Source organism: Thamnophis sirtalis, unplaced genomic scaffold (genome assembly GCF_051295495.1).
Source record: "Thamnophis sirtalis isolate CommonGarterSnake01/CBP01778 unplaced genomic scaffold, rThaSir2_p1.2 scaffold_1, whole genome shotgun sequence".
NCBI lineage: Eukaryota > Metazoa > Chordata > Lepidosauria > Squamata > Natricidae > Thamnophis > Thamnophis sirtalis.
The window spans coordinates 51769402-51784384 of NW_028261381.1; the positions used below are offsets into that span (position 1 = coordinate 51769402).

Sequence of the window (14983 nt, forward strand, 5' to 3'; positions counted from 1 at the left end):
GAAGGAGCATCTGCCACAAAGAAGAGGGAGTCAACTTATTCTCCAAAGCACTTGAAGGCAGGACAAAAAGCAATTCATGGAAACTAATCAAGGAGAGAAGCAACCTAGAATTAAGGAGAAATCTCCAGACAGACAGAACAATTAATCAGTGAAACGACTTGCTTCCAGAAGTTGTGGATGCTCCAACACTGGAGATTTTTAGAAAGAGATTGGACAATCATTTGTCTGAAATGATGTAGACTTTCCTACTTGAGCAGAGGGTTACACTAGAAGACCTCCAATGTCCTCCCAACTCTGTTTTTCGGTTACTCTGTAGTAATTTTATTTTTCATGTATAACTTCAATTCTTTAAAGAAATGGCTTATTGATCCAGATCACTATTTGCTTTGTGCTAGTCAGCAGACCCAGGTTTGTGTTTTACTGGACTCATGATGGTAGCTATCTTCTTCATAGCATCAGTGAATACAAAAAGATCACAGCAAAAGCTAAGTATCTATTGAGAAGTTGAACATCTAAGTGCAAACTACTTTTTTTAAAAAATAAGGTTTTTGTGGGGAGTGGGAAATCAAAAAATATAAAGGAGATCCTATAAATGTGAATCCAATTGAATAACTAAAGTTCTTAGAATGTTTGGTAATCTTCCAAACATTGATTGGAAAAGGAGCATTGAATAGCCCTTGTGTTATTGTGTCTAGAAAACACAATAACAGTTTCCACAGTAGAGGGAATACTATGTCTCTGCCATATTTAAGATTTATAAGGCAAAAGTGCTGGTGGAGTCCAAATATGCTCCTATAGAATATGGAGGTGACGTATTCCAAATTCTTGCATTTTATTCTTATTGATGCCATGAATATGCTGAATGTGGTATTGCCAGGACCATTTTCAGTAGAAACATGTGTTGAGTCCCTTTTCTTCAGCCTTTGCTAAAATTTATATTTTTTCCAACCACTTTAATTGTAGAAGACAAATTCAATCTACATGGAAGATAGTCCTAGAGGGGGGAAAAATATCCCTTCAGTTCAATGACTTCTGTCGGGATTTTTTACCATGTTGAGTTTTGAAAAAGTCAAAAGAACAATCGTGCATCATGTTAGGACTCATACTTGCAACTCAAAAAGGAGTTTAATTTCTAGTCTCTTGAATTCTGGTAATAAATGTTCTTATGTGCTATTTATTTACAAAAGTCCTTGACTTACAACCTTTTGTTCAGTGTTCAAAGTTACAACGGCACTGAAAAAAGTGACTTTATAACATTTTTCACACTTACGACCATTGCAGCATCCCCAGGGTCACATGAACAAAATTCAGATGCTTGAAAACTGGTTCATATTTATGGCAGTTGCAGTGTCCTGCGGTAATATGATCCTTTTTTGCAATCCTTCTGACCAGAAAAATCAATGGGGAAGCCAGAGACAACATGTTACTGTCTCAACAATTACAGTGATTCATTTAACAACTGTGGCAAGACAAGTGGTAAAATCGGGGAAAACTCATTTAACAACTGTCACATTTAGCAACAGAAATTTTGGGCTCAATTGTGATCGTAAGTTAAAAAAAAACCTTGGGGGGGGCTTGATTAAAAATTTTATTTTTTGTCAAAAGGTCACCCCAGGACACTGAAACCAGCATAAATACGAATCTGTTGCCAAACAAAATTTTGATCACGTGACCATGAGGATGCTGCAACGGTCACTAAGTGTGAAAAATGGTCGCAACGGTCGCTAAGTGTGAAAAATGGTCATCAGTCACTTTTTTCAATACCATTGTAACTTTGGTCACTAAATGCTTTCCCCCTCCTCGAGACACCTCACTTCTTCCTTCATTCCTCTTGCTTATCTACCTTCACCTTATCCGTCTTCTGCTCTTTCCCTCTCTTCCTTCCTTTCTCCTTCCATCCTCTCTTCTTTCCTCACTCACTCCCTTCCTCCTTTTCTCTTCCTTCCTCCTTCCATTCTTTCAGCTTCATTTCTTTTGCCTATCTACCTTCTCTGTCTTTCTGCTCTTTCCATTTCTCTCTTCCTCTTCGCTTCTGTTCCTTCCTCCTTCCCTCCTTTCCTATTTCTTCCTTCTTCCTTCCTTCTGCCTATCTACCTTCACCTTCTCTGTCTTTCTGCTCTTTCCCTGTCTTCCCCTTTCCTCCCTCCCTCCCTTCTTTCCTTTCTAGTTCCATCTTTTCTTCCTTCCCCTCTCCCTCTTTTTCCTTTTTCCTTCCTTCCTCCTTCCTCTTGCCTATCAACTTCATCCTCTTTGTCTTTCTGCTCTTTCCCTCCCTTCTTCTTTTTCTTCTTATCTCCTTCCCTCTTTTTTCCCTCCCTTCTTCTTTTTCTTCCTTTCTTCTTCCATCTTCCTCCTTCTCCTTCCATTCTTTCTCCTTCCATCCACCTTTTCTCCTTCCATCTTCTCCCCCCCTCCCTTCTTCTTTTCCTTCCCCCCTCCCTCCTTCCTTCCTCTCCTTCCCTTTCTCGCACACAGGAAGGGGAGGGGGGCTTTCTAGTTGCTTTCACAGCATAATTTCTTTATCTAACTTTTAAAAAACAGTGTGCAAATCAAACGAGATTTTCGTAACCTGCGAAGCACCAAGTTATTATCTTCTGTTGTTGTTACAAATTTGCAGCTACTCCATTCTTTCCGATAGGAAACTGCATTTCCCAAGATGCCTCAGGTCCTCAAAGCGCTGAACGCGGTTTTGCAATTGACTCCAGCGAGGCCTGGTAGCCGCCGGCTGGGGTAGCTGTCAGGGCGCTGATGGCGGAGCGGACGCTCCATTTGTTACTGCTTCCAGCAATCGAGACGGACGAGGGAAGCGACTGAAACGGACGCCGCGGCAGGAGAGCGAGGCGGCGTGCCGTTTCACCTCGCGCAGAGAACTTCCACTCGGTTCCGGGGCTTCTGCCGGGCGGCAGGAGATCGAGGCGGCGGGCACCCGTTTCACCTCGCGCAGAGAACTTCCACTCGGTTCCGGGCGGCAGAAGCCCCAGAACCGAGTGGAAGATCTCTGCGTGACTGAAACAGCCGCCACCGCAGGAGAGCCGCAGGGGAGGGCAGCGGGACGCGACCACGCCTCGCGGACTTGCAGCGTGGTTGCTGGGAACCATGCAGCACAGGCGCCACCACGCCGGCAGAAGCTCCGTGAGTCTGTGACCGAGTGGAAGTTCTATGCGCGAGTGGTGGCAGCTGTTTCACTCGCGCAGAAAACTTCCACTGGGTTCCGGAGCTTCTGCCGCCCGTGGCAGCGTAGCACAGGGGCTGGCTGTGACGCAAGGAGGTGAAATGAACTCCGCAAAGGGGGAGAAGGAGGAGAGGAGGGCTGTCTCCCCCCCCCCCAGCGCCTCCCGATTCCCACCGGTACCAATCTATAACATGATTACTCACCAGTGAGTAAGCACAGCTGCAACCCCAAAAGATGAAATGAAATGGAGACTCGCGCAGGCGTGCTCAGCTAAGCGGAGTCCAGCCAATCAGTGAGCTGGTTGGGATGGAAAATTTTCAGCACGCAGCGTGTTGAAAATTTTCCATCCCAGCCATCTCACTGATTGGCTGGAGTCCAGGCCAATCCAATCAGTGAGCGGCAGGCTGGGCTGGCTTAAATTTGTAGTATAGAACGGAATGATGAGCCAGCCCAGTGAGCTAGCAGCTGATGGGCGGGGGAGCGAGGGAGCTGCGAGCGCCAAAAAAAGCGTGTTTTTTTAAGAACGGCGCGGGACGTGGGAAAATTTATGAAAAGGTGTGCCTGTCCCACCAAACGCGGGACGTCTGGTCACCCTACTCCAGGGGAAGGATACTGCAAAATCTTCATTCCCACCTCACTCTGGTACCAGCCAGAGGTGGCATTTGCCAGTTCTCTGAACTACTCAAAATTTCCACTACCGGTTCTCCGAACTACTCAAAATTTCTGTTACCTGTGCTCCAAAACCTGTCAGAACCTGCTCAATTTCACCCATGCTTCTAAGGAATTTTTAGGCCCAGAATTTGAATTCTATATTTCATATCTCCTATTAGATTAAAAATTGGGCATTTCCAGCAGCAGCATAGATTTGTGCCATTGCTTGATTTATACATTGTCTATTGTTTAGCACAATTAAGGCACTCAATCTTTGGTAGAAATTTATGCCCCATTTGGGATTTCATAATATACAGGTAGTATTATATGTTGTTTTCAGATTTATAGTATTTGTATGCTGATCTTTTTAATGTGAGCAATAAACATTCCACCTATCTATAATTATCTTTGTATGCTTTATTATAAATATTATATGTCAAAGTGTGGCACATTATGTTTTTGTTTTAAAAATGTGAGGTCAGTTTCTATGCTTTATATTTTAATCTACTATAACTGACTGCAGTAATGTGTGCAATGGTAAATTAGATTGCACAAAGGAAGGCATGATTTTAAAAATGAACTTGCACATTGTTTCCAAGTAGTAGATTATTAGCATATATTAGACTTCAGTACAGAACTAGAACATTTTTGGGGTTATTGAAAGGTTGAAAAGGGCAATTATACTGGTTTTAAATTTGAAAAGTTTCAGTGAAATCTGGTGTCTAGAATTACACTTATGCAAGATGTTGTGTTGACATTAGAAGATAAAACTAAACTGGACTCCTGTACTTTAATAAATAGTGTGGAAGAGGTGATTTTAGTAGTTATAGTTGCTGGCAAGTTACATTTCTTGTACATATATATTGGATGCAGATCTGTGGCAAATGTATATTTCATCCTATCTGCTATTATATACCTGACTTCCCCTCCACTCCCCTGCCACCCAAAAACAGCTTTCGGCCATTTTTTCCCCATCTCTTAACATTTCCCAATAATTATGTCTATCAATAAGAATGATGTTACTTTCCTAGAAGTTTCTGGAAAGGGATCAACCAGAAGAAAGATAATGCCTGGGCTTCTCCCCCTTGCTATTGTTAGCTGCAGGGGTGGGTTCCGGCAGTCACTACTGCTGATTTGCTTGTGGCCATGCCGTGCACGGTGCACACATGTGCAGTGCAATAAAAATTGTTCTGCGCATGCGCAGAAGCAAAAAACAAGATGGTGGCACCATAGGCACTGGAGAACCAGTTCAGGGCATGGCAGGTCTGGGTCGCTGCCAGTTCCAGCAACCCATGCCACTAAACCTCTACCAGTTCAGACTTGTTCGAACCCACCACTGGTTAGCTGCAACTTTTAAAATTCTTTTTATAGTTATTGTATTGCATTGTATTCAAATTGTATTGAACAATTTGCAAGTTCCTTTATTGTGTTTGGTTTTGCACTGTAAATTAAGGTGACTTTGGCTTTTTGTGGCTGCTCCATCCCCAGAGGGGGTGCAGATTGGGAGGTGGGTTGAATGCTCTTGGCCCTGATGCGATGCCCCTCCCAGCTCGGCCCCGCACTTTGCACGTACGCACCTGGAGCAGAGGTCCCTGCACAAGGTAGGGCATTGCAGCCCACCACGGCAATTGCAACAAGCCCGCTGGCTTCCCCGCTCTGCTCCCCGCTGCCCTGCTTGAAATGGCTTCGATCAGGGCAGCTCTGCCTCATCTTCTGACAAAGAGGCAGCCGGCGCCTGGGAGCTTTGCTTCGGAAGGAAGCGGGGCCATCAGAGCAGGTGGGCCATGCCTGGGGAAGGAGCTGAGCCCGGGGTCGCAGCCTGCAGGGCTTTTACAAGACGAGGACAATAAAAGGTGCCCTTCTCTTCCCTTCCTCCCTTTCCCCTTCCTCCCTTTTACCTCCCTCCTCTCTTTCCTTCCCTCCCGTCTTGCCCTCCTTTCTTCCTTCCTTTTTCTCCCTCTCTTCCTCCTTTCCACCTTCTCTCCTTCCTTCCTTCCTTCTCCTCCCCTCCCTCCAGCTCAGAGGAGAAGCAGCTGCTTCTGGAATTTCTTGAGAAGTTTCCTTGCCTGCTTTTCTCCTTCTCAAACGCCTTCTGATGACTGGCCAAGCTCTCTTTATTCTGCCTGGGAATGGAATGGGGGGGGGGGTGTTAGTGATTAAAATGTTTGCCACCCAGTGCTGCGGCTGAGGTGAAGGCGCCAAGCTCCCGCTGGCACCCCCGCCCGTGGCAGTGGTGCCTCTCCCTCCACTCGGAGTACCTGAGCTGGGCACCGCATTACCCCTGCTCCCTCCTCCTCCGCCGTGCTTTTGAGGAGCCATGAGGCCACGGGAACCAGTAGGAAGGTTGCGGAGGTGGCGTGAGCAGAAAAAAAAAGGCCCCATGGCTTCTCAAAAGCACGGCGGAGGAGGAGGAGGCTGCGGCAGGGGTAACGCGGTGCTCAGCTCAGGTGCTCTGAGTGGAGGGGGAGGGAGGCGGCACTGCCGCTGCCATGGGCGGGGGCGCCAGCGGGAGTTTTGGCAGCTTCACCTCAGCCACAGCACCGAGCAGCAAAATTTTTAATCAAGAACTCACCGCCCTCCCCCCGGTCAATGGTGTCCCACTTAACCAATTTTAAAATCTGGTCACTTTACTGTAAATACATTTTGATTGATGAATTAGATTACTTGATGACATTATTGGGTTATTTTTTTTCTCCCCATGAATAGCAAGGAAGGCTCTAAAAATTTAGACAAAGAATGTTACACGGTTTCTTTAAATTTCGTATTGTACCATTATGAATGATTTCCTGTATTACTGCAACAAATGTGTACCTTTTGTTAAAATAGTCACATTGGTTTTGCAAATTTAAAGCTGACATATTTCTTCTGTTTATGCAGTGGCAATTATTAATGGCTGAATAGCAGAGGGTGACCCAATTAGACATCATCTATTCCTGGAAAATCCAAATGCCTATGTTTGAAGAGTAATTTTAGAATTATGCAGACAAACAGGGAAGGAGCTTACTGGAAGGCCCTTGTTTCAAATAGAACAGGGGCATCAAACTTGCGTCGTCACGGCAAAGTCAAGTGACATTTCATGACTTTTTCCCCTTCGCTAAACCAGGCATGGGTGTGGCCTGCTCGTGATGCATCCGGCCTGTAGGCCGCAAGTTTGACACCCCTGCAGTAGAAGGTCTGATACAGAGCAAAGTGCTTAATGCACACTTTGTATTTACATTTGCACATTATGGAGTGTTAATAAACCACCAGTTATCGCATTCCAAAGGAAATGAAATCTGGCTAAATAATGTATATTTAAAATGGCCCAGCAGCAGAAGAATTGAACAATATTGAACTAACTTTTCCCTTTTTAATTCCCCTTTTTTTTAAAAACAAACAGTATTGTTAGCATTTTTATGTGGAAACATTACTGAACAGCAACTCATTTTGAAAGGATAGAAACAAATTTCATAATTAGCTCCTATATGGGAGTAAGCCCATTAATGGGATTAAAAATATTTAATTGGAGTATAAAATTAAATAGAATCTTAAAATAACCTCAGGAATACAGAACTCAGCTAAAATGTCACATCTAGCCAACAGGTTGCATCAAAAATCACTATGACATTTAAAATTGAAATGAGATTACTGACTCAAAGTTCTTTTTTTTCCTGTTGATCCAAAGCAATGTGTTTTATATTTCCATTGTATCCGCGTATAACATAATCAATACTTCACGGTGGATATAAGAGTTTGACCATAGTCATATGCAAACTTTAATTTTCAGTGGTAAAAGTCACTTCCATAGATGAAGAATGTGTGTTACATTCAGCCCTTTTACTGTATAGGAAATGAGCAATCTTATTTGATAAAATTATAGGCACTCATGCATTAACTGAAAGGTTAGCATAAACTTTGTAGATATTAATTTATACCACAGAAGTAAAAATAAGAAATATTTATGTAACTCTTCCTGCCAGCTACCTGTTGCAATTTCACAATAATAGGAAGGGACTTTTGTGCCCAAAATAACACACATTGCTCCAGCTCCTTTAAAAACTGATGAGAGAAAGCACGCAAGACAATATGAAGTACAAACATTAGGATTTATTTAACAAGCAAAGAGATGAGGAATTATAGTAATAATAATAAGGAACTAATGGAAAAGGAAATAATTTAAATACTAAAATCTAGCTGGGCATTGGATGGCTGTGAGGCAGAGATAGACAGCCAACACCCACCCACCCGCCAGACATTAGATGCAGTCCTCAGAAACTTTAGGTTATCATGCTCTCATGTTTAATGGGATAAGGAGGAGCATATTATTCAATGTTACAAGAGAATAATTGTATGTTAATTGTATTTAAGGTCAATTAGGCATAAGGTATAAATAAAATGAAATCAAGTTTACTTTTAGTCCTAGACTCACTAACTAATTTTGGAGGTCTGGCTATCAGAGTAGAATCCAAACCAATGTGACTCTCAACACAGAAAAAGTTATGCAGTCAAATGTACAATGCTCAATGTGCCCTCAATTAGTGCCACAAAATTATCAGATGGTGGAAAGAAAATCTCAGTGGCTGTTGCCAATATCCTTTCCTTCTTTACTCAAGTCGTGGGTCTGCCCAGAAACATTTTATCTGTTTCTCTACCTCCTTTAAAGTCCTTTTCTGTCTCCTGAAAAATTCATCTCAGCCATTTTCTCACCCGTACAAACACTTAACATGCACAAATGAGGCTTGGAAGACCGCAGTGGTCTGGAGACCTGTGTGCTTTTATTTTATTTTTCTAAGGAGTCCATGATTGGATCACATGCCAGGAAAGGATTCAGTGTTCCTCAAATACAGTCCTTTGTTTAAAAAAAAAAAGACACACATCAGATTATAGATAGAACAGACAGTGGTGAGGATAATGGATCCAAATTACTGGTACTCACCTCTTTCTTCTGCTTTCCTTTCTTTTGCTCTGCTTTCCTTCTCGGACATTTCTATAATTTCCTTTGCACCTCACAAATCCAGCTGTGAGGGCTTCCAAAATAAGATTTTTCTCTTAGACATCCTGACTGTCTCTGTTCCAAGACTTGTTAATATTTTACTTCTAGTGACCTAAAAAAAAACCACATGCAACCTCTGGATGCGTGTGTGCTCATTCCATTCAACTGTCCTTTCCTCAGCTAGAGTATTTAACCATACGATTAACTGAAGTTATTTATTCTTAGCTTCTCTAGCAATTTCTGAAAAAGCCTAGAGAGTTACCATTTAGATTTAAGAGTAGTCTATTGATCAAAGCTTTTTTAAATGCTGTTTCTAAGAAAGGCACTTTAAAAATGCATTAGTTACAGTGGTTGTAGTGTTTAAATAGGGATGGGTTTACATCTGGATAGCTTAATTAGGCCTAGCTCACTACTTGGTTTAAATTGTCCAAATTGCTTCAGCTTGAATGAATGAATCACTGCATCACTCCGAGAATCACCTGCTGGGAAGCAGACATTTAGTAAGTCCACATGACAGAAAAAGAAACTTCTTTCTGTCCAAATGTACTATCTCCTATTCCTGTTTCTAAATAAGACACTATCTACTGTTATTTGCAAACATTATCACCTATTCACATTTGAGAAATCTTGTCCAGATCAAGAGACAAGCAGAAACAAGGGACAAATATAAGATAGGGTGACCAGACATCCCGCATTTGGCGGGGCAGGCACGCCTTCTCTAGGGTGACCAGACGTCCCACATTTGGCGGGACAGGCACGCCTTCTCATAATTTTTCCCGCGTCCCGGGCCATTCCCAAAAGATCCCGCTTAATTTTGGCGCCTTCTTCAACTCGCTCCCCCGTCCATCTGCTGCTGCTTGCATAGGCGGTGTAGCGTAGCGAGTGAGTGGGCGGATGGGCGGGGGAGCGAGCTCGCCTTTCCAGCCCCACCGGGACGGAGCATGCTCGCTCGCTCACTCCAGCCCTGCCTGCCGGCACGCTAAAGTGCCGGCATAACTTTGAAGGGCTGGCTTGCCTTCCACGTCGGCCCGCACAGAAGGCAAGCCAGCCCTTCAAAGTCATGCCAGCAGTTTAGAACTCTGCCGCCATTCAGCGAAACATGTTTCGCTGAATGGCAGCCAAGGGGCATGCTAAAGTGCCGGCATGACTTTGAAGGGCTGGCTTGCCTTCCACGTCAGCCCGCGCAGAAGGCAAGCCAGCCCTTCAAAGTCATGCCGGCAGTTTAGCGTGCCCCTCGGCTGCCATTCAGCAAAATATGTGTCGCTGAATGGCGGCCGAGCCCTGCCGGCAGCCTTCCAGGCCGGCCGGCCATTCAGAGCTCACACCCAGCACTCGCACACCCACAGGACGGCGCCGGGGAGGAGAGGAACTGCGTGGGTCCCGCCGCTCATGGTATGGGCGAGGGTTGGCCAGCTGGGAGTGGGGGTGGCTGCTGCCGAGGCCTCCAGCCTTGCAATCCTGGGCGGGGAAGGCAAAGGTTTGCTCCGTAGCTGCGGAAGACCTGCACCGGGAGGCCTCCACCCCGGGGATCCCCCGCTCCACCCATTCGGATTACCCCCAAACCCAAAGGAGCCTGGGCACAGGGGTGCAGGCCAGGGAAGACAGGGTTTGGGGGCTTGGAGGAGGAAGGGGCGATCTCCCCCTCCATTCGTCTGTCCCACTACAGAGCTCCTCCCGGGGGAGGGGGAGGCAGCGAGTGCGCTGATCCCCGTTTGCAAGACCAGCCCTCCACCTTCTTGTCCCGTTGGGAAGGGGGTGGGTGGGAGACAAGAAGGGGGCAGGCTGGCCTCGCTGCTTGCATTTCCCCTATTCCCCCTCTTCCCAATATAGGTGCAGAGAAAGAGCCAGGCTTCAGAAAGGAAAGGATATTTTTAATAATTTTCTTTGTCTGAATATGATTTCCCATTGAGGAAAAGGGGAGTTTTAATTCCCCACCAGTAAAAAAAAAAGTTTAGTCTTCGAAGGGCCCTTGTGTGACATCTGCCTAGGATCCCACCTCACACACCTCCTCTTTCAGAAAGAGCTTGGTGCACCTAGGATCCCACCTCACACACCTCCTCTTTCAGAAAGAGCTTGGTGCACCTAGGATCCCACCTCACACACCTCCTCTTTCAGAAAGAGCTTGGTGCACCTAGGATCCCACCTTACACACCTCCTCTTTCAGAAAGAGCTTGGTGCACCTAGGATTCCCCACCTCACACACCTCCTCTTTCAGAAAGAGCTTGGTGCACCTAGGATCCCCCACCTCACACACTTCCTCTTTCAGAAAGAGCTTGGTGCACCTAGGATCCCACCTCACACACCTCCTCTTTCAGAAAGAGCTTGGTGCACCTAGGATCCCTCACCTCACACACCTCCTCCCAGCTTGGGAGATGGTGGGATCTCCTGCTTTCTGAGCTTGGTGCAGCAAGGATCCCACTATCCTACTATTTTATTTTTCTTTATGTACACTGAGAGCATATTTACCAAAGACAAATTCCTTGTGTGTCCAATCACACTTGGCTAATAAACTATTCTATTCTACTTTACTCTACTCTACTCTACTCATTTCTATTTCAATTCTAACAAGGAGTTTAGCTTCTCTCTCTTGAAAATGTAAGCTAGCATAAGGCATTATAATGCAAGCTAGCCTTAACTTTCAAACAGTTCATTTAGTGACCAAAGTTACAATTGCAATGAAAAAAGTGACTGATGACCATTTTTCACACTTAGCGACCATTTTCACACTTAGCGACCGTTGCAGTATCCTCATGGTCACGTGATCAAAATTTTGATGTTTGGCAACAGATTCGTATTTATGATGGTTTCAGTGTCCTGGGGTCATGTAATTGCCTTTTGTGACCTTTTGACAAAATATAAAATTTTTAATCAAGGCCCCCCCCCCGGTCAATGGTGTCCCTCTTTACCAATCTGAAAATCTGGTCACCTTAATATAAGATTATGTGTAGTCTTATAAGTTACTCATGACTGTCCATGGGTGGGGAAACAGTGTCATGATGTCATAAGACAAATGATACAAATTTTATTTCCAAGATAATATCATGAGGTTGCTAATTTTATTACATTACTTGCATAATTTGCACAGTGAGGTCATGATATAAATGGGATGTCATCTTGGCTTCAACTCAATGCCTATCAAATTATCGTTTCTAAGATTACTTATCATCCATTCTCCTTCAGATGAAGGGCTGACACAATGGCCAGGATCATACAATGCTAAACAGTGGCTTATTTAACAACCACAATTTACTGGGGAAACACATGATACAAAGCTGGATGAGTTTACATGTCGTACTAAGTCATAAAATTATGATTTATAATCTGCAGTAGCTGGAGTCATATAACATAATAATTTTTTTAAAAAGCAAATCATATTATGACATAGTACAAAGTAAAACCTAATGGGGAGTAGAAAAATGGTGGCACCATAGGGATCCAGAGCAAGCCAGAATGAAATCATCTTATTGTGGCACAGTTGGGGATGTAGCTGTTGCAAACACAAAAATGACAACACTTCTGCAATAATGCCTTGATGCATATGATGCCATTTGCCCTCTGGATAGACACTATTAGTTTCAAAATTTAAGAAGGTGGTTAGGAAAATGTTTCAGGGCTAACAGAGAGAGATATAAATATGAATAATACAGTATAGTGAAATATAACAAAAAAATGATGTCTGATAGATCACAGATGATACTATTAAACAGCAGCATATTTCAAACATTTTATTTTTAATAGCTTTCAGCAACTATTGCAAGTAATTCCAAAACACTGTTTGAGTTGTTGTTTCTGCCAATTTTTCACTACTTTGAAATTTTTCTACATTATCTAAAGCCACTCAACTCAACATTCTCTTTTTGTCTCACATTCAGTACTGGAGGGAGGGAATCAAAAAAGTTTTTTTTTATTAAAAAAAAAAGCAAAGCGAGTTACCAATTACATTGGCTTGTTTATTTGTAACATGAAATCCATCTCTACATCACTTTATATTTTTGCAAACATCTTCAATATCTGCTTAATAGAAGATGGTTGAATTCTCATATCTGCTTTTGATCTATTGCAATATGTTACTTTAGCCAGTAGTGAGTTTGTACCGGTTTTATTACCGGTTCGCTCCTTTGCGATGCCCATGCACAGAAGCATCTGGGTGGGTGGGTGGAGCCTCCTGCTGCCGCCACTACTAATTCAGCCAAACCAGGAGGAACCCACCTCTGACTTTAACTGAAGAATACAGTCTGCCTTTACATAGATATTACCTGGAAAAAGGAGAGTATTTTGACAGCCTTTTCAGATCATTGTGGATATTCTTCTTTGATAATATACCAAAAGTGGCAGTTTCTTATAAGTTACTTGGTACGTACAAGCTGAAATATCAATTAATTTTTCATATTCGGTTACATTAAAATAAGTGTCCGTCTTATACTTTAAATGGATATTTTATCCATGAATGATTTTGTAATATGATAAACAAATCAGAAATATGAATGAAATTCATATGAATTTCATGAATTTTAATATTCAATGAAGTCTTAGTTTATTGAATTCTGTAGAACTTCTAAACTTTGACACATTTCATTTTGTTGGCTCCATTTCACAAAACAGTCCAAAAAATGAAGGATGGACACCAGGCTGTGGTCCACTTGACTTTCATATTGTCACACGACTGCTCCTTGGCATTTTTATCCACTTAGTGAATCCTTCTCAAGAATTTGGAATAGGGGGATGTTGTTGTTACACAAGTCGCAAACACATGTCTCCCCCACCATAGCGATGTTACATAAAAATTGTGGCAAACCCTTTGCACTGCTTAGTCACTTCCCTTTTAGCGTTGAACCTACAATGGGCCACAGAATTTAGAGATTGCAACTATCGCATAGTCAGACCATGTATAATTGACACTGAATTTTTATTATAGATTTTAGCTGTTATTTATTATTTTATACAAGAAGTTTTAAATGTATATATACTGAGTGCTTTTATTTGTTCTGGTCACTGGTGTAACACTGTAAACTACAATTGTAGTAATTATTGTTGTTGTTAGATGGTATCGTCAAAGGATGTAAACAGTTCAAGTAAAGCTGCCTTATGCAATTGACTGATGGTGATTTTGTCAGTCCGATAGTGTTCAAATGATGCTCAGATGTTTTGGACTTGCACTGAAGTTGCATCCTATAGTTAAGTGTGGGGTGTTATTATTATTAAATTGGGTTCTCTCAGAGTTATTCTATTACAAAACTACATTGTAACAAACGGTAAGAAAATCTGTTAAGACTTGGTAAAGTCAGATTATATTATTTTAGAATTCTACATTTTTTATGTTGACCTGGGAATTAATATGGTTATTGGTATCAATGGCATTGCTCTCATTATTACTGTTACAGTAATGATAGTAATGTTCTTATTGTTGTTCAGTTTGTGTTTTTCCCTGATAAAAATTCAACACAATTATAATTGCCAAAAGAACCTTTATTTAAAAAAGAACAGTCAGGCTTCTTTCTGACCTTAAAACATAAAATTGATTTAGCAAGTTTGAGCTATTACTTTTGAATATTGTTTAAAGTTCATGTAACAAAATAGACTGTGTTTCCACCTTTTCAATTTGTTTTCCTTTTACTGCTTTTTATTTAGTAACACTACACACATTTAAGCCATTTTTTAAATACAAAGCACCTTGGCACAATCAATAAAGGACTGCAAAAGGAAAATCAGATACCACGCTAAAGGGAAAGTTGAATGGGGAGGAGAACTGCAATTTTAAAGATAAACAATGGTTTTATCAAAGGCTGCATTAAATTTTTTTTACTGTTTCACTATTAAACATAAGAGAAATCATTTCAGAGTAAATTCTATAGATCAGGTACGAGAAGATGTGATTCTTCAGATGTTGTTAAACCAGAACCTTTAGCTGCCCCAGGTTACCAATGATAAAGGATGTTGACAATTGATCTTCAAGAAAGTTTGAAAGGCCATAGTTTCCACACTTTTAATATATATATATTGTACTTTTCTCCTTCTCTAGAGTCCAATCGGAATGTTTTAAATATCCCCCACTTAACAGTGGAACATTTTCCAGCGAAAGTTCTAGGAGAAGGGAAAGTTAATTCTTTTCCTGTTGAATGTCCTCGCCCAAAATACTTCCCAAACATAGTAAGACTATTAAAATAGCTTCATAGTATCCCAGTGACTAG

The 14983-nt window shown here is 42.3% G+C and overlaps 1 protein-coding gene across 1 annotated transcript in view; it reads right to left on the reverse strand.

The window, feature by feature from the left end:
* The window catches only part of SLC15A2 (solute carrier family 15 member 2), a 114961-nt gene extending 106159 nt beyond the window's left edge, over window positions 1-8802 (reverse strand). The window contains exon 1 of the mRNA XM_087711842.1: window positions 8739-8802. Coding sequence (XP_087567968.1) covers window positions 8739-8787 — 49 coding nt within the window. The 5' untranslated portion in view covers window positions 8788-8802. The remainder of the gene's footprint in view (window positions 1-8738) is intronic.
* Between the last annotated feature and the right edge of the window lie 6181 nt (window positions 8803-14983).